Source organism: Rhinoderma darwinii, chromosome 5 (genome assembly GCF_050947455.1).
Source record: "Rhinoderma darwinii isolate aRhiDar2 chromosome 5, aRhiDar2.hap1, whole genome shotgun sequence".
NCBI lineage: Eukaryota > Metazoa > Chordata > Amphibia > Anura > Rhinodermatidae > Rhinoderma > Rhinoderma darwinii.
In genome coordinates, this window is record NC_134691.1 from 341,166,764 (window position 1) to 341,185,939 (window position 19,176).

A 19,176-nucleotide genomic window follows, 5' to 3' on the forward strand; every position below is an offset into this window, starting at 1 on the left:
GTCACTCAGCGTGTGGAACTTGCGACTACCACACCAGGCCAATCAAGCGTCCGTTTCTCGGCCATGCAGGTTATACGGCCAAGACTAAAAGGTCCAATGCCCGCACCTATATCACTCTGTCAGCAGTTTTGAGGCCTCCAAACTGCTGACAGATTAACTTTAATATCCTATTGTAAACAGAGTGGTGGGGGAGCGCTCCTGTCGCTGCTAGTTGCCTTACAGTCCCCAGAGACAGGTAAGATCTGAAGTTTGTGGGGGGATGGTGGCTGATCTCCTGGGACACATATCAAATTCTTCAAATATTTATGGAGGAATATGAGAATAAAATCAAGAGGAAAGAACGATATTGAAGGGATTATACCAAGATTGATATTTATGACGTATGGACCGGAACCCCACTTAGTGAGGAGTGTGAATGGGGCGGCGGTTGAGCATGTGCCCTGCTGCTCCATTTAACGTCTAAGGGGCGGCCAGAAACACCCCACCGCTGTACTCGTCCGTCTGTCCCATGGACTTTAAATGGAGCCGCACCGCACATGCTGGACCGCAGCTCCTTTCAATGTTCTCCCCACTGCGATCATGAAGTGAGCAGGAACGGAGGGCTCAGGATCCCCGTTCTAGTGGTCGGTGGGGGCCCCAGTGAGCAGACCTTTATCACCTATCCTGTAGATAGGTGATATATTTTAATCTTGGGAGAACCCCTTAAAAAGAAGGAAGAGTTTGGATTTTTATTTTATTAGATTTTTGTTTCTGTTCAAAGCTCAACATTTATATGGACTTTTAAGGCTGTGTTCACACGAGCATGTTCGGTCCGTAAAGGACGGAACGTATTTCGGCCGCAAGTCCCGGGCCGAACGTGCGACGCTTGGAGTCCCTGCCTCGCTGCCGGACAACTGTCCCGTACTGTAATCATGTTTTTAGTACGGGACAGTAGTTCCACGCAGAGGCAGGGACTCCTAGCGTCGTACATAACTATGATGCTAGGAGCCCGGCTCCCTGCACTGTGTTCAGTCCGGGACTTGCGGCCTAAATACGTTCCGTCCTTTACGGACGTAACATGGTGGTGTGAACCCAGCCTTACTCCTAATTCAGAAGCATGAAGACCGTGATGGAGGGGGCGCTTGGTTTCCTTTTTTTCCAGGTCTCAACCTTGCTTTACACCCTCCAGCTCTTCATTAGCCTTCCATGTGAATTGCATCTAAATCATCTTTACCCAAAACCAATGAACCGTGTGAAAGGCCCCAGAAGGGCTGTAGTGAAGCTTCTGGTTACAGGGATGTTACAGTACCAGAATTTGGACTTGGATATCGATACCACAACAATACTTTACCAACAATAATAATAACAAAAAAAAAAGTTCTTCCATTTTCAGATGTGAGGTGTGATGAATTTTGAACCTCCACGTGCCTCACGTTAATAGTAATTAACCCCATCATGTTCTTCAGTCATAATGGACAGCATTGGGTTAATGTGTGAGGTACATGATGGGGTTAATTACTATTAATGTGAGGCACGTGGAGGTTCAAAATTCATCACACCTCGCGCCTCATATTAAGAAGTCAAAGAAAGCAGTTTTTTTTATTTTATAACAGCGTAAACATGAATGACGCTATAAATGTGTTATTATGGTTGACGATGATACAGAATACGTGTATTTTATGTATCGAGACTTATTTTAATTTTTATTGTAATGTGCGTATGTCTTTTTTTTATTTAACATTATTTATTTTTTAAAATTTTTATTTTTAGACTTTAGTTTACCGGCATATATCTATATACTGATAGGTCTGTCCTAACAACCGCCTGTGTACTAAGTATGCCCTTACAGGAAATATGGTAGGACAGCCCTGGGGTCCTTCAATGGACCCTGGGCTGTCTGCCCATATATGGTATGGCCCTCGATCACGTCACAGGAATTCCCTGACGTGATCCAAAGGGCACCCCCCCCCCTTCTCATTTTCCCCTGAATGCGGCGGTGGCGGTCAGCTTTGATCGCAGCATTCAGGGGAATAGCGGCAGAGATGAGAGGTTTCTCTGATCTCCGCCGTTAGAGCGGGGCTGCAGCCATTACCCCGCTCCTAACAATAAGTGCGCGCGCTGTCGGCATGAGGTGATGCGGCCGGCACTGAACTAATGAGCGGCAGTACAGGCACTGAAGACAGAACATGGGGGTGTTTTGCAGTACGCCCGCCATGTTGTCTTCAGTGCCGCCGCTCATTAGTGCATCACATCATGTGGACCACACGCGCACTTCTCAGGAGGGGGACAACGGCTGTGTTACACCGCCGCAGCCCCGCTCTCATACATTCATGTGTTACAGTACTGCGGCCGCGCAGCTTAGTTTAGAAATACATGAAATAACAGTATCGAACCGTTTGAGGGTGCACGGTATCGAAACAGTATCAAAGTTTCGATGCAACCCTATTACAGTGTCTGCAGATTACAGGTTTTTATTCAGCTGGACTCCCGCTACATTTCAGTAGATTTAGGGGAATATACAATTTTGCAACCAATTTTTTTATTGCTTCAAAGCATGTAAAATAAATAGGCAAAAAGTGTTGATTAAAAATGTCCTACCGTTTTGAGTATCCAGCTCCTTGGTTACAGACTGCAAACAAACCCTGCGTGGTCTGATCATGTAGTTATAAGAAGGGGGGCAAAGGGAGTGGGGTAAGGCCAGATTCACACGAACAAGTGCAAATTCGGACGTAAAAAACGGCTGGTTTTCACGTCCAAGTTGCACCCGTGCGGGACCCGTTTTCACTGATCACTCAGACTGGAGTCTATTGAGGGATCCATGAAAACAGGAGGTGTTATTTTTGAACAGGCCCTTCACACGGTCCGTTAAAACAACAGCTGTGAGAGCGGCCCCATCGAAATGCATGTATCCGTGTTGTGGCCGTAAAAAAAAAGTACGTCACGCAGATGTATACCATGTTCGTCTGAATGAACCCCAACACGGCTGCAGGATCAGACTAAAGGGTTTGTTTCTAGTCTGTAACCACATTCACTTAGATCTGCATAGGAGCTCTATACACAAAACGGGAGGAAATTTTAATCAAGAGTATTTGCAAAGTTGATGCATTAGTGTATTGAAAAATTGGTTGCAAAAACGTACACACCCTTTAAACAGTTAGGGTGCAGTTACACGTGGCGTATTTGCCTTGTATTTCCGCGGTGTAAAAATACGCTGCAAAAAACTTTACAGTGCAATTCTATAGGAAAAATATTTAGCAACGCAAGTGATTGAGACATCCAAGATGCTGAATATTTTTCCCATAGCAAATACGCCACGTGTGACTGCACCCTTAGGTGTCATGCACACGGCCGTAGCGGTGTGCACGGGCCATGATTTGCGGCTCGGACGGCTGCAGAGTGGTGTGCACGGGCCATGATTTGCGGCTCGGATGGCTGCAGAGTGGTGTGCACGGGCCGTGATATGCGGCTTGGACGGCTGTAGAGCGGTGTGCCACGGGCCCTTGAAATGAAAGGGGCCGCAATTCACCAGCAGATTTGCAGGAGAGTTGAGGCCGCCAAAATATATTTGTGTGCCTTAGACTTCTGCAGCATATGCCCCCTTAGGCTATGTTCACACGGAGTATTTTGGGGGAGGAATATCTGCCTCAAAATTCCGTTTGGAACTTTGAGGCAGATATTCCTCTCCCTGCACGACGATTTTCGCGCCGTTTTTCGCCCGCGGCCATTGAGCGCCGCGGGCATAAAACAGCGAGAAATACCCTTTCTCCTGCCTCCCATTGAAGTCAATGGGAGGTCAGAGGCGGAAGCGCCCGAAGATAGGGCATGTCGCTTCTTTTTCCCGCGAGGCAGTTTTACTGCTCCCGGGAAAAAGACGTCGACGCCTCCCATTGAAATCAATGGGAGGCGTTCTCGGGCCGTTTTTGCCGAGTTTTGCGACGCGGTTTCCGCGTCAAAAAACTCGGCAAAATACCCCGTGTGAACATAGCCTTACTGTGCCCACGTTCCTTTGGAGAAATCATACGTCTTACACAGTTATATAAAGTTCCAAAAGGCTGATCATAAAAGTATAATAAATATCGGCTTTATTATGGTTTTTTTTTTAAAAATTAGTGAGACGCAGACATTTCTCTCACATTCTGCCAACTTGGCACACAGTGAACTTGTTATGAAGGCAACAAATAATTATAGCCTATAAAGTTCTCGAACCAAAAAAGAAATAAAGTGCATTAAAGTCAAACTTCGGCCAAACTATAATTAGTTTAATGGAGCCACTCGGGCCATGTGACATATGAAGGCCGGAACTTCTTTCACTCTGGTCCCTGAAATGTTAGTTTCCACGTGCTGGGTAGACTAGGGGGGGGCTAAACACTAAAGGGAATAACTACTGCAGAACGACATCCTTATCTGACTTCACTTCCTCCGCTGCAACGGCCGAGATCCCAGATAGCGACCTCCGAATTTAAATGATTTGACAGATACAGAGGGCTCCCTCCGTCACCCATAAGCGGAGACCACCAAACATTATATCCACGCTCAAAACTATTGCTTTGTGTGGTCCCCTGGTAGAAGTAAATAAAGTAAAATACCGAAAAAAAAAAACTGGCGCAGTTAAATTGTAAATTTACAAAAATAATATTTGATTTTGTAAATATGTTAAAGTTCATTTAAAAGCATTAAAAAAAATGCTTTTTCTTTCTTTTAAAGTTTCATGTAAACCAAAATCGGACCAATGAAAACCTACGTCTCATCCCACAAAAAATAAGCCCACATACGGCTAAATTGACTAAAAACCATGGCTCCTGGAATACGGTCACACAAATTAAAACTATTTTTGGAGACGTAGCAAATTTCTGTTTTTTTCAAATTTTATTTATTTTTTCCTCCAAGAGCCATAAAGTTTTCATTTTTCCGTCGACATAGCCGCAGGGGCTTGTTTTTTGCCGGACGAGTTGTAGTTCTTCACTTAATGTATAATATAATATACTGGCAAACTGAAAAAAAAATTCTTTAAGGTGAAATGGGAATTAAACAGCGATTCCTCCATTGTTTTTTGAGTTTCGTTTACACGGCGTTCGGCCGGTTGTAAAAACAACGTGTTAACGTGTAATCTACAGGTCGATAGGATTACGGCGATACCAAATTTATATAGTTTATGTTTTACTACTTTTACAAAGAAAAAAAACTTTTGCGTTGCCACACTCTGAGAGCCAAAACTTTATTTTTACTGCGATTGAGCGGCGTGAAAACGTATTTTTTGCGGGGCGAGCACTAGTTTTATTGCTTCTAATTTAGGGTACATGCAACTTTCTGATCAGCTAAGGTGACCAAATAACAGCAATTCTGGCATCTTATTTCAATTTTTTTGTGTTCACCGTGTGGCTTAAATAACGATAGAATAGATCAGACTTTTACGGACGCAGCAATACAAAATGCGTTAATTATTTGACATTACTTTAGGGGAAAATGGGAAAAGTTTTTTGTTAACGTAATTATTTTTAACACGAAAAAAAACCAACTTTTTTTTAACTTTTTTCTATTATGGGACTTGTAGCGATCGTTAGATCACTCGCACAATATACTGCAATACTTATGTACTGCAGGATATTGTATTTTTACGGACTCCTATTGAAGGGGTTGTACAGTCCCTAAAAATTGATGGCCTATCCTCAGGACAGGCCATCAATAGCTGATGGGTCGGGGTCCGACTCGCCGATCACCTGCTTTGAAGGGGGTGCAGTGCTCTTCATTTTTACTTGCTCGCTGTGAATCGTTGACACAGATGTAGCGGCGATTCACAGGTATTGCAGCCGCCTTCTCCCATTGAAGTGAATGGGAGAGAAGGCTGAAATACCTGTGAATCGCTCGCTGTAAATCATCAACACAGATGTAGCTGCAAGTAAAAATGAAGGTGAATCAGCACTCGTATGAGTGCTGCACCCCCTTCAAAACAGCTGATCGACGGGGGTCCCGGGAGCCGGACCCCGACCCATCAGCTATTGGTGGGCTATCCTGAGGATAGGCCATCAGTTTTTAAGGACTGGATAAGCTCTTTAAGGGTTTCATAGTAGCACCAAGATGACAAACCTGGGAGCCTGCATTAGGCCCTTAGGCTACCATGACAACCATCGGTACTCCGCAATAGCATGGTGGGATCGGCTGTTAATCTCGCCGGCCACATTTTCGTGCCGTGCTCCCATACAAAGTAAAAAACTAAAAGTAGGACATGCTACATAATTCCTGGCACGGTTCTACGGCACCGACACCCTTCCGTAGCGATACGAAAAGGTGTCCGCGGCCAATAGAACCGGGCGGGTCCGTAATTTTTTACGGGTGTGTGCCTGGTTAGCCTTGCTTAAAGGGAATGTGTCGCTAGAAAAATATATATATTTTTTTTAGTTAAGCTGTTAGTATATAAATAATTACACATTGTTTCACAAGTCAGGAAATATAAATTAGATTCTAATTTATAACATTTCCATGTGCTGGTCACTAGAGGGAGCGATTCCCAAAATTGCAGCATTGGCGTGTGGTAAAGCAACCTCATTGCTTTATGATGCAAAATTGGAGAAGATACACTCGCTCTAGTGTGCTCAAACAAGTGCAAGTGCCAGGAGAAAGGAGGGGGTTGAATGTTCAAACCTCCTACACTGTGTGCCGCCATTTTTTGGGCGAATGCACAGTGTAGGAGGATTAGATACAGTGCTCAGCAGACAGTATCACACGAACATACATACACAAACATAACTTACCTGCTCCTGCCGCCGCCTCCGCTCCTAGTCCTTGCATCTGAACATATGGACGGAAGCCGCGACCGGTAGTCATCTTCCTGTCCGGCCGCGGCTTCCGGTCCACATGTCGCTCAGCCGAAGACCTTCCTTTTGACTGTGTGGGAGCGGCGCATGCCCCGTTCCCACACAGACAACGTACGCTATAGTGAATGGAACGGCTCCCGTTCGCATTCTCTATGGGGCTGTGTGTGCCGTATTCCATCTCTGTATGTGTCGTTAATCGAGACATACAGAGATGAAAAAAAAATGGCAGCCCCCATAGAGAAGAAAAAGAAAGAAAAACACAAAAACACAAATAAAATTTATTTTGATAACACACTAAAAGCAAAAAAATATAATTTATTTTTTTTCATGACACCTTCCCTTTAACTTTCTCCCATACATTACCCTTCCCCTTTGGTCTACACTTTTGGCAAGGCAAAAAAAAGTATTTTTCCTGAATATACTACTGGAATACTTACCGTATTTTTCGGACTATAAGGCCTAATTCACACGAGCGTGTTAAACATCAGTGGGACGGCCGTTGAAACAGCGGCCGTCCCACGGACCTATGTCCTATCTTCTCACGCATCACTCCATAGACTCATCTATGGGGGATGCGAGACATCGCTTCCCGCAGCACTGAGCACGGATGCACCTCGGACGTGAAAAACTGCAGTTTTTCACGTCCGAGATTCGCCACGCTCGTGTAAATAAGGCCTTAGACGCAGTTTTTAGCAACAATAAATCTTGCTAAAAAGTCCCTGCGTCTTATAGTCGGCAGTGCCTGGCCCCCTGACCGCTCCTTCCTTAACCCCTTCCCAACCCGTGATGTGCCGTCACATCATGGAGCGGGGAGGGGATTATGTTTGGAGCATGTACTCCACAGGATACGTCAAATAGATGCGGGTCCCACCTCTGGGACCCGCATCGATCTCTAGAACGGGGCCCCCCTAAGCCATGTTCTATCTTACCCGGCTCCGCTGTCTTCCGGCCACTTCCTGCTTACATGGTCGAGTTACACAAACAGCGCAGAGCTACGCAGTTTACGTAACTCCCATACAAGTGAATATTAGTTACGGAAACTAGTTACGGAAACAGCTTAGCACGCTACATTCACTACTATGGGAGTTACGGAAACAGAGTAGCTCAGTGAGTTACGCTGTTTCCGTAACTCATCCATGTATTGCAGTGTATTGTACCAGCGATCTAATGATCGCTGGTTCAAGTCCCCTAGGGGAACTAAGAAAAATGCGTAAAAAAAAGTTAGATAAATTTTCACAATGCAAAAATAAAAAAAATTGGTATCGCTGCATCCGTAAAACGATTACAATATAGCATTACTTGACTCACACAGTGAACGGTGTAAAAAATACATACATTTAAAACACCAGAATCGTTATCTTTTGGTCACCATAGCGCTAAAAATAATGAAATAAAAAGTGATAAAAAAATCGTATGAACCAGAAAAAATGGTGCTAATAATAGATACAGCTCGTCCCGCAAAAAAATAAGCCCTCGCAGCGCTCAAACGATGGAAAAATATAAGTTATGGCGCTCAGAATGTGGTGAAACCAAACAAATTATTTTTTTTAACCAAAGTAAAATATTACATTTTTTCCTATTTTGTGTTGTCTAAACCCTGGGTGCGTCTTATAGTCCGAAAAATACGGTAAGTATTTTTATTATGCTAAAGTAGTAAAACAATAATCATACCGGCCCATAGAATAAAGGGATCACAGTATTTACGCCACGCGGTGAACAGCGTAAATTTAAACCATAAAAGACAATGGCGGAGTTGCTTTTTTGTCCCATTCCCCCGCGCAATGGAGTTAAAAAACACAACTCATCCCGCAAAAAACAAGACCTGATACAGTAATAAAAAGTTATAACTCTGATTGCAACAATGAAAAAATAAAACGAACGCTTGGTGCTTAAAGAGGCTCGGTCACCAGTCTGACAAACAAACTGCCCTATCTTCTACCTAATCGAATAGGCGCTTTAACGTAGATAACTGTTTTTTTTACCAAGTTTTGATAATTTTTTGTTTTATGCTAATTTGTTCTACATGCCCAACTGGGCGTTTTTTTTACTTTTCACCAAGTGGGCATTATAAAGAAAAGTGTATGATGGTGACCAATCAGCATCATACATACCCAGCTTGTTTCACTGCACAGCGTGATCTCGCGAGATCGTGCTGAGACGCGCCTTCCTCCCCAGCCTTCACCGGAGCGACGAAAAAGTCAACAGACATCGCCTCCAGCCGTGCCAGGAAGTTTATCTGAATCTGCAGCGATATCGGTTCAGTCTTCCATGGCTCCGGTGAAGGTCCTGCGGGAGGAAGTCATGTCACAGCGTAATCTCGCGAAATCACGCTGTGCAGTGAGACAAGCTGGTCATGAATGAAAAGAAGTGTATGACGCTGATTGGTCAGCGTCATGCACTTTTCTATACAACGCCCACTTGGTGAAAAGTTAAAAAAAAAACAAAAACGCCCAGTTTGGCATTTAGAACAGATTAGCATAAAACTAAAAATTATCATAACTTGGTCAAAAATGAACATTTAAAAAAAAATAAATAAATGTTTTATACATTAAAAGCGCATATTAGATTAGGTAGAAGATCGGGCAGTTATAAACTGGTGACCGAGCCTCTTTAAGGCGAAAATAGGCTGGTCACTAAGGCTATGTTCACACGGGGTATTTTGCCGAGTTTTTTGCCGCGGAAACCGCGTCGCAAAACTCGGCAGAAACGGCCCGAGAACGCCTCCCATTGATTTCAATGGGAGGCGTCGGCGTCTTTTTCCCGCGAGCAGTAAAACTGCCTCGCGGGAAAAAGAAGCGACATGCCCTATCTTCGGGCGCTTCCGCCTCCGACCTCCCATTGACTTCAATGGGAGGCAGGAGAAAGCGTATATCTCGCTGTTTTATGCCCGCGGCGCTCAATGGCCGCGGGCGAAAAACGGCGCTATAATTGCCGCGAAAATCGGCGTGCAGGGAGAGGAATATCTGCCTCAAAGTTCCAAACGGAATTTTGAGGCAGATATTCCTCCCCCAAAATACTCCGTGTGAACATAGCCTAAGGGTTAAACATGAATACTGAGAGGAGGGTCCACCATGAAGAACGGATTCCTTGCCTGCAATTCATTTATTATTGTTTTAGTTATGCAAAACAAAACAAAAAAACTTTTTTTATGCAAAAGGTAAAATCCCCTGTGCAGATCACAAGAAGGAGGGGGCTGCCGGAAGGGTTTGGGGTAGGTGGGATTGTGGAATACAAAACTAAAGGCATCGAGCAGCTAATGAAGTAATTTATTGCCCAGCCAGTCCAATATATAATAATTTAGTCTGCTGTGATGAGGAGTTTTTCTTAAAGGGGTTGTCCAGGACTTATAGGTATACTCGCCTGTTCAATCCCCTGCCGCTCCAGCACCGCAGCTCCGGTGGTTGACTTCCCTGCAGCCAATCACTGGCTTCAGCGATATGCTAGCAAGAAAGGCCCGAGAACCCCGAAGCCAATGATTGGTTGCAACGATCACGTGCATGAACAGAACGTCACCACGGACAACCACCGGAGCGGCTAGCAGCCAGTCTGTTTCAGTTTACGTGAGTTTTAAGGGATTTTCTACTTTGGACAATCCACTTTTGTAAGATCATATGTTAATCACAGTACGTCCTGCTGCTGAGATCCTATCGATCAGCTGTCATTTGTTAAAGAACCTGGAAGCATTCAATTCCCTTGCAGCGCCCCTACAGGAGAACTAAAGTATTACGCCATTCTCACTAAAATCAATGGGCTGTCCATGCAATGCACCGAAGTAGTGCAGGTCCTCCAGAGAGCTACTCTTTATAGCCACTCTCTACTCTGACTAATTAATGTAGGTCCTGAAGGGAACTCCCTGCTATTATCTTCAAATTCCCTAATCGGCTATGGAAAATGGGGTTTTAAAACCTGCCCCTTTAAAAGGGAACTGGCACTGAGCTAAGGGTAGAAAACAGGCATAAAGGCTAGACGGTGCTTAAAACAAACAATTCGGTCATCTAGCGATCAGATTTTATTATAAATGTAGGTGTAGATCCCTTTTTTGTAGACCATGTTGTGCCTCGTAAAGCTATGGGTCAAGTCTACTGCGTACAATCTCCATTCATTACAGAAAACACAGAAGCGTTCAGACATAGACTACCTCGTTGGAGCCTCTATCATAGCACTACAGTACAAATGTGAGTTACAATAGCCCTGAGCTGCCCCTCTGCCAACTCGCAGACTCAGCAGAACTTGTGGTCACGTGCCTCTAGGGCCACTAAAACAGTAGTTTAATCACCGACCACCTGGCGGTCTATTAAGCTTTCTGTGCCTGCGCACTGTGTTTGTGAACTCGAGTATGCGCCACGAGAGTCTCTTTTTTATTGAAGCTCCTCTCGCATTGGTTGCATGGGAAGGGTTTGTCGGGGTCATGGTCGGACTGGTGGTTCTCCAACTGTTTTTTTAAGTAGAAGCTCTTGTTGCACTTGGTGCACTGGAAGGGCTTAGTGTTCGTGTGCACCCCCTCGTGAGTGAGGAACAGGGACTTGTCGTTGAAGCTCTTCTCACAGTGCTGGCACTTGTAGGGCTTGGGCTTCAGGTGGATTTGCTCGTGTTGCAATAGGCTTTTGTGGTTGGGGAACCAGGTTTGGCATTGATTGCACCAGTAAGGTTTCTCTCCGCTGTGCGTCCGCTTGTGAGCTAAGAGAAGTGACTGGTCATTGAAGTTTTTGTCGCACTGGTCACACTGGTAAGGTTTGCAAACCTTGTGATTGCTGCTGTGAAGAGCGAGCAACGATGCCTTCGAGAAACTCTCCTCGCAATACTGGCAAGGGAAGGCCAGTTTGCCGGAGTGGATGCGATGATGGGCTTTCAGGATCTTCTGGTCGTTAAACCTTTTCTCACAGTAATTACATTTAAGGGGCTTCTCCTTCTCAGTTTGCTTGTTTGTTCCACTAGAGTCGGTCGTTGGAGGAGCCGCCACTTTCGAAGTCTCGTTATCCATCGAGCTCGTTTTGGAGGCTGCCTCACTCTCCGGCTTTGTGGCCGTCGTCTTGTCGCCTGTGTGCTTTTCCGTAATTCTGCCAGATTTTCGAGTGATGATTGGAGATGAAGATTTGATGGTGGTCTCCAGCGGAGTCTCATTTTCTGCATCCTGAGGTACTTTCGCCACAGTTTGCGAATGTTTCCGCCGGTGTACGATCAACCCAGACTTGTAGCTGAAGGTCTCGTTACAGATGTTGCACTTATGGGGTTGGTCTCCGCTGTGGACCCTCAGGTGAGCTTCCAGGGCCGAGCTGTATTTGAAAGATTTATTGCACTGCGGGCAACACAGTTTTTTACGCCTTTTGGAGTTTCTAGAAGAAGAGATGGGCTTGTTTATGTTCTTTTTCTGGCTGCAGTTTTCCCCGTTCTGCTCATCTTCATGGTTCTCCTGTTGGGGCATTTTGGCGGGCAACTTTGATGGATTTTCAGGCTGTGTGGGTAACTCGGTATGAGCCTCCCGTGACTCCTTGTCGTTGATTTTTGGCCCTATGACAAACACAATGAGTAATAAAAAGTCAAGCTCCACGGTAAAACAATGTGACGGCCCCCTAATATACACACCCTAAATACAAGTCCTTTTCTAGGAAAGTATGCCTGCCATACAGTTACAAGGGGAATGTACAATAAAACGTGCCCCCCTATCAGAACATAGGAAAGCTGGGTGACAACCTCAGTAGGAGCAGTAATAGTAGACTTCTTGATCACCACCCAGCTTTCCTAGCAAAAGATCAAACTGCAATCTCTAAGGAAAGCTGGGTGGGCGTCATGCATTATAGGTAGGGGGTCTCGGATCCTGAACTTCCCTCGGACCATTCAGAGGATATTTAAAGGCCCACATACATATTAAAAGCAGAAAGGTAGAAAAAAAAAACTATAGGCCAAAAAGCAGAATGAAGAAAAACGTTATCTTGAAAATGATTCAGACCTTGTGTACCAGCGGAGGGGGGCGATTCTGTCCGATGTGATGTCGCTTTGACTGCTGGGTGTTTGTTCTGCTGCCAGGATAATATAATAGGGGCCTTCAATTCTGAAAAACAACCAATCAGAAGTTATTGCTTGCTCTAAAATTATACCTTTCGCTGCCTGACTGATGAAATTCACCACTACTGTGCATTGAGCTCCCCCTGGTGGTGGCTAAACGAAGACAGAATTTTATTATTTAAAGGGGGTAGTCCCAAAATCGACAGATCAATAATAATTGTCCGATATCTGGGGGCCCCGCCAATCTCGAGAACAATGATCCCTGTTCTTCGAGTTACGCTCTATTTCATGTCCTCCTCACTGCAGTCGAGCACTCACACAGGGTGGAGTGGCAGTTCAGTAAATATATATACACATATGCTCATGTACCGTATTTTTCGGACTATAGGACGCCGCTTTTTCCCTATAAAATGTGTTCTAATCTTGTGCTGTGCTTGAGTGCAACCCCTGCCTCTCCACACCTCTGTCTGGTGAGTTCAGGGGACGGTGAGAGCACTATAGCTGTCAATATCTTGTATTTCTGTGGCTGATATTGTATTGGGGCACCGTGGTACCCTATTGTCTGATTATTACCCTGGAAATGTGCAAAACTTTTTTTTTTCCCTTTTTGCTACAAATTACGGGTGCGTCTTATGGTCCAGTGCGTCCTATATGGCCAAACTATAAAAATATTTATTCTATATGGTGAACGTCGTAGCGGGAAAAATAAAATATATAAAAATGGCCAAGTCGCAGTTTTCTTGCCACTTCAACTCCCCAAAATTTAATAAAAAGTGATTGAAATGCCCAAAATCCCCCAAAATGGTATCAATAAAAAAAACATCTTTCCCCGTACAAAAAGACTCCTTACATAGCTCTGCACACAGAAATACAAAAAAAGTTATGGGGGTCACGAAATGCCGATGCAAAACAACGTTGTTTTTTTCAAACTATTCAATTTTTTTTAAAGGTACTAAAATATAACAAAAACTATATCAATTTGGTATTATCGTGAGCGTACTGACCCGCGGAATAAGGCCTCATGCACACGACTGTAGCCATGTGCACGGCCATGATTTTCAGGTCGGCCGGCCACGGAGTGTCAGCCGTGAGCCGCGGGCTGTGCACATGGCCGCAGCCATTATTTTCTATGAGCCTGGACCGCAGAACACGGCCGTAATAAGACATTCCCATTCTTTCTGCGGTCCCCGCTCCGGGGCCATGCACGGACTGTGAAAACCACGGTCGTGTGCATGGCCCCATAGGAATGAATGGGGCCACAATTCTCTAAAAATTCTCTAAAAATTAAACCCTCAAATGGCTGTGTCAACAAAAAAAGAAATAAGAGTTATGACTTTATGAAGGCGGGGAGGAAAAAACAAAAGCATGAAAAGGAAAATTAGTCTGGTCCTGAAATGGTTAAGGTGCAGGCTCAGCTCCTGAGCCCGCGGCCTATTGTGACGGCGTACACCCAAAGAAACAGCATGTTGGATGTCACCAAGGTGTCAAAAGGCCTGCTGCAGGTAATTGCTTATTTTGGCACGATCACAGATTCCCTGGTGTCTCCTCTGCTCGAGGTTTGTTCTCATTTGTTTTTAGACCCATTTGGTTGCCTTGATTCCACTATTTGCCTTTCTCATTCTAATTCGCTCATACCATTTTAGGGCAGGATACGATTTTGAATTACGAGTTTGTCTGCACGTTACGGACTCAACTTGCCTGACCTTAATCTCGCTCAGCCACCGCCTACAAGAGGCCGTGACCTGGTAGTCTCCCTACAGCGGAGGTCTATGGTGAAGACTAGAGGGGCTCCTTAGACTCCGCACCCAGAGTCAGCCAATGTAAATCTGGTACCGTATCGCCTGCTGCTTCTCAGCGCATGCCTGTCGGCCCCCCGTTGACCTGCTTTCCAGCATCTCAGCGGCCACTCTCGCTGTCTGTGCTACCCAGTGAATGCATCAGAAAACATGAGAACATATGAATCTAGGTATGCTGGGCCACCTTCAGAAATTTCTGGGCCCCATACAGTAAGATTGGTCAGTGCTCCTGGGGGTTTACCGTTTGAGCCTGTAAAGGGAGGGAAGTGAGCAGAATGATCAGCGCAAAGCAGCGACCACTGCCATAATTCTGGAGTCCTCCTAATGTTGTGCACGCGCTAATTCTGGAGTCGTCCTAATGATGTGCACGCGCTAATTCTGGAGTCCTCCTAATGATGTGCACGCGCTAATTCTGGAGTCCTCCTAATGATGTGCACGCGCTAATTCTGGAGTCTTCCTAATGATGTGCATGAGCTAATTCTGGAGTCTTCCTAATGATGTGCACGCGCTAATTCTGGAGTCTTCCGAATGATGTGCACGCGCTAATTCTGGCGTCCTCCATATTCATTATATGCAAGATAATCCCACCCACCGCCGCTGATTGACGGCTTTCTTCTCTATGCACAGTAATAGGAAGAAAGTAGCCAATCAGCAGTGGGGGGAGCACGCTGCGATCAGCCTGCGATGCAATGGGTAAACAGTAATTTTATCAAAACGACATAAAAGTCTGTCCATTTATGCTGTCCTAAGATATGGCGGCATAAATCTGGTGACCGATTCCCTTTAATCATAAAGATCAACATCAACCATCTCTCCCCTACCCCTTCTTATTTACAATTTATATTTATTTTGCTCCCCTTGCCGGCTTGCTCTTCTTCCATACAAGCGCAGCACATATTTCAAGTGTGGTGGGCCCTGAAGACTCCCACCTAGCTTTTAAAAAAAATTGTATTTCGTAGTGATGCAACGTTGGCATCACATTACGAAGTCACCATGGAGATAGCGGCTGGTGCCTGGTTGCAGGGGCATAGATAATGGCTTAAGGAAGCCGGTGCAAAAGTTCTTCTAGGGCCCCCGCACCTTCTTCTCATGGCCTACGGCCCACAGCTTTTAGCTGCATCGCTGGGTCTCCTAAGTGGCCCAACGATGCAGCACTAGCAGCCGGGGGCGTCACTAAGGTCTTAAAAAGTCAGGAGACAGAGAATATCTATAGCACTAAGACCCTATAGCTATGGATGGGATTAGATACAGTGGCTAAGCAGACAGTATCACACATGATAGAATTAGATATAGGGCCCAGCGCTGGACCCAGGAAAGGTAAGTATAAGAATTAGGGTATGTGCACACACACTAATTACGTCCGTAATTGACGGACGTATTTCGGCCGCAAGTACCGGACCGAACACAGTGCAGGGAGCCGGGCTCCTAGCATCATACTTCTGTACGACGCTAGGAGTCCCTGCCTCGCTGCAGGACAACTGTCCCGTACTGAAAACATGATTGCAGTACGAGACAGTTGTCCTGCAGCGAGGCAGGGACTCCTAGCATCGTACATAAGTATGATGCTAGGAGCCCGGCTCCCTGCACTGTGTTCGGTCCGGTACTTGCGGCCGAAATACGTCCGTCAATTACGGACGTAATTAGTGTGTGTGCACATACCCTTACTTTGCTTTTTTGTGTGCGTTTGTTTTTTTACAGGTTCAGTTGTCGGACTACTTTGTATTCGAGGACGACTTCGAATACTTTTTTTTATTTTCAATAAAATGGTTAACGAGGTTTGTGTAGGTTTTTTTATTTTAAAATATTTTTTCTATGTCCTTGTATTTTCCTAAACTTTATTACTACCGCCTTATTAATGTCCGCTGGCTGATTCACAGCGTCCATTTACTAAGGCGTGGCTTAATGTTAGCCGATGAAAAGGTTAACACTAATTCCCCCATTATTACCCCTGTACCCACCGCCACCAGGGCTACGGGAAGAGCCGGGTACGATCCAGTACCCGACCATCTGTATTGATGGCCGGGCATGGGGTCGGCTGCAGGCTGGTATTATTAGGCTGGGAAATGAGAGAAACCTTCCCACCCTGGAAATGCTAGCCTGCTGCTACGTTGTATCTGTCTGGTTATGAAAAATGGGTGGTCCCAGCATCGTTTTTTCCCCCCCAATTTTTTTCTTTTTAAATGACGTGGGGGGTCCCCCCTATTTTTTATAACCAGCCAGATACAACAGAGCAGCAGTAAGCTAGCGGGGGCCATCTTCCCATACCTTGGCAGAGGCATTCGCGCGTGCAGACGCTGACCGGCATTAAACATTGACGCTTGGCTGGATAGAAGACAGCAAGAAAGGTAATATGACTAACATTATGCACACAATGATTGCATGACACAGGAAGCAGATATAAGGGTAAGTTCACACGGCAAACCAAAAACGCACGTAAAATACGGAGCGGTTTTCAAGTGAAAACAGCCTATGATTTTTAGCTGGTTTTTTTTAAGTAACTTGTGTTCTTTACGGCCGTTTTTGGAGCGGTTTTTCTATTGAGTCAATGAAAAACGGATCAAGAAGTGACATGCACTTGTTTTTACAAGGCGTTTTTCACATGCCATTATTTGAAAATGAGGCATAAAACACCACCCTGTCAGAACAGAATGCTGTATTTCCCATTGAAAATCAATGGCCAGATGTTTGTAGGTGTTCTGATTCCGATTTCTCAGTCGTTTTTCAGGACGTTTACGGCCCTAAAAACGGCTGAAAATAGACCGTGTGAACATACGCTAACAAGGATAGTTACCTAATACTAAAAAAATACCCGAGGAAGCCACATTGTGCGGATATTCGTGGGGCTTTCAGTCCTACTTTCCCCTCCTAGGATTCTACGCTGCATATTTTCACACATTCTGGTATTTATTACCTGCCTGTTTGATTGGTTTATGGTTAGCTACATATGTTGTGGGGTCCTGGCGGACTGTGGGGGCTTTTGTTTGGTTACTTAGGGTGACAACTCCCCCTTTAGAAGTCATTTTTAGCATGTGTTTGCTATGTTAATTCTGTAAATGTGGTACTTCTGTTGAAATAAGATTTTTGTGCTACTCTTCAAGTTTTCATTATTTAGTTGCCATATACATATCCATTTCTTTGTTGGTTTTGCAGTTAATTACATAGGCCCCAGTTACTATAGATACGACTCCAGCGGGTGCGGCAGGCCCGTTTAGCTTGAGCTCCTGACGGCTGTACGCCCAGTACTGCCCTGATGGCGGCCCTGCAGATACGTATTCCTAGCCTATAATTTATGGGTGCTTCCTGGCATCTATAAATAAATAGTAAACCCCTGAGGTCATCGTACACTGGAAGAACCCATAGTATCAATGAGACATTCAACATTTTGTTGCTGGCGTCCTCTGACCCTGGGGCCATGTTCTGAGATTTAGAATGTGGCAATTTTAGAGGGAAAAAAAAATTGATGTCAGGTCCAGGGAATGAGAACTTACCCAAAAAGATAAAATGTTCATAATTTTCTCTCATCACCTCCATATAGAGCACCCTCTGCTGGGTGTTCAGCATCTCCCATTCTTCACTGGAGAAAATGACGGCAACATCATCGAATGTGAGAGGATACTGCGGAAAAGTTGAGATGAGAAGTTTACAAAAAAAAAATACCTGAAAATAAAAGGTCCCCGAGAAATCTCCCATGAACAGAAAACACAAAACAAATCTGGCCCCATCATAATGTAGTGACAGATGCTGGTTTCAGTGGCCCGTCACATATTTGCTTAAAGGAACAGTGTCACCACAATTATTTTTTTTATATGTTAAAGATGTTAGTGCTTTATTAAAAACGTTTGGATTAATTTGTGTGTTACTTTTTCTTATTTTTACACTTTTTCTTCCCTATGGGGGCTGCCATTTTTTTTTCCATTTCTGTATGTGTCGATTAACGACACATACAGACATGGAATACGGCAGCTCCAGTCCCATAGGGACTGCGAACGGGGCCCGTTCCATCCACTTCAATGTACGCTGTCTGTGTGGGAACGGCGCATGCGCCGCTCCCACACAGTCCAATTTGAAATGCGCGCCGTCCGGCGCCATTTTCCTGTGGACCGGAAGTCGCGGCCGGACAGTAAGATTATTACTTCCGGTCGCGGCTTCCGGACTTGTGCACTTGGACCAGCGGCAGCAGACGGAGCGGACGGGCCGGAGGGAGCCGCGGCGGCAGGAGCAGGTAAGAGATTTCTATGTATGTTCGTGTTTGTTTACTACTGTATGTAAACCTACTACACTGTGTGTTAGCTCAAAAAATGGCGACACACAGTGTAGGAGGTTAGACCGTTCAATCCCCTCGTTTATCCCGGCACTAGCCAGGATAAAGGAGGGGGGGATGCTGAGAGCTCACTAGAGCGACGGCTTTTTACCCAATTTTGCAGCATAAAGCAATGTGGTTGCTTTACCACATGCAATGCTGCAATTTTGGGAATGGCTCCATCTAGTGACCAGCAATGGGAAATATTATAAATTAGAATCCAATTGAATCCAATTTATAATATTTCCTGACTCGTGAAAAAAATAAAAAAAAAAATTAGAACAAT

At 45.0% G+C, this 19,176-nt stretch overlaps 1 protein-coding gene across 1 annotated transcript in view; it reads right to left on the reverse strand.

The window, feature by feature from the left end:
* Positions 1-10,785: 10,785 nt before the first annotated feature.
* LOC142652240 (uncharacterized) overlaps positions 10,786-19,176 on the reverse strand; it is a 34,576-nt gene continuing 26,185 nt past the window's right edge. Inside the window, exons 2-4 of the mRNA XM_075827872.1 lie at positions 18,079-18,205; positions 12,739-12,840; positions 10,786-12,299 (exon numbers count right to left, since the gene is read on the reverse strand). Of these exons, the coding sequence (XP_075683987.1) occupies positions 11,086-12,299; positions 12,739-12,840; positions 18,079-18,205 (1,443 nt within the window). The 3' untranslated portion in view covers positions 10,786-11,085. The remainder of the gene's footprint in view (positions 12,300-12,738; positions 12,841-18,078; positions 18,206-19,176) is intronic.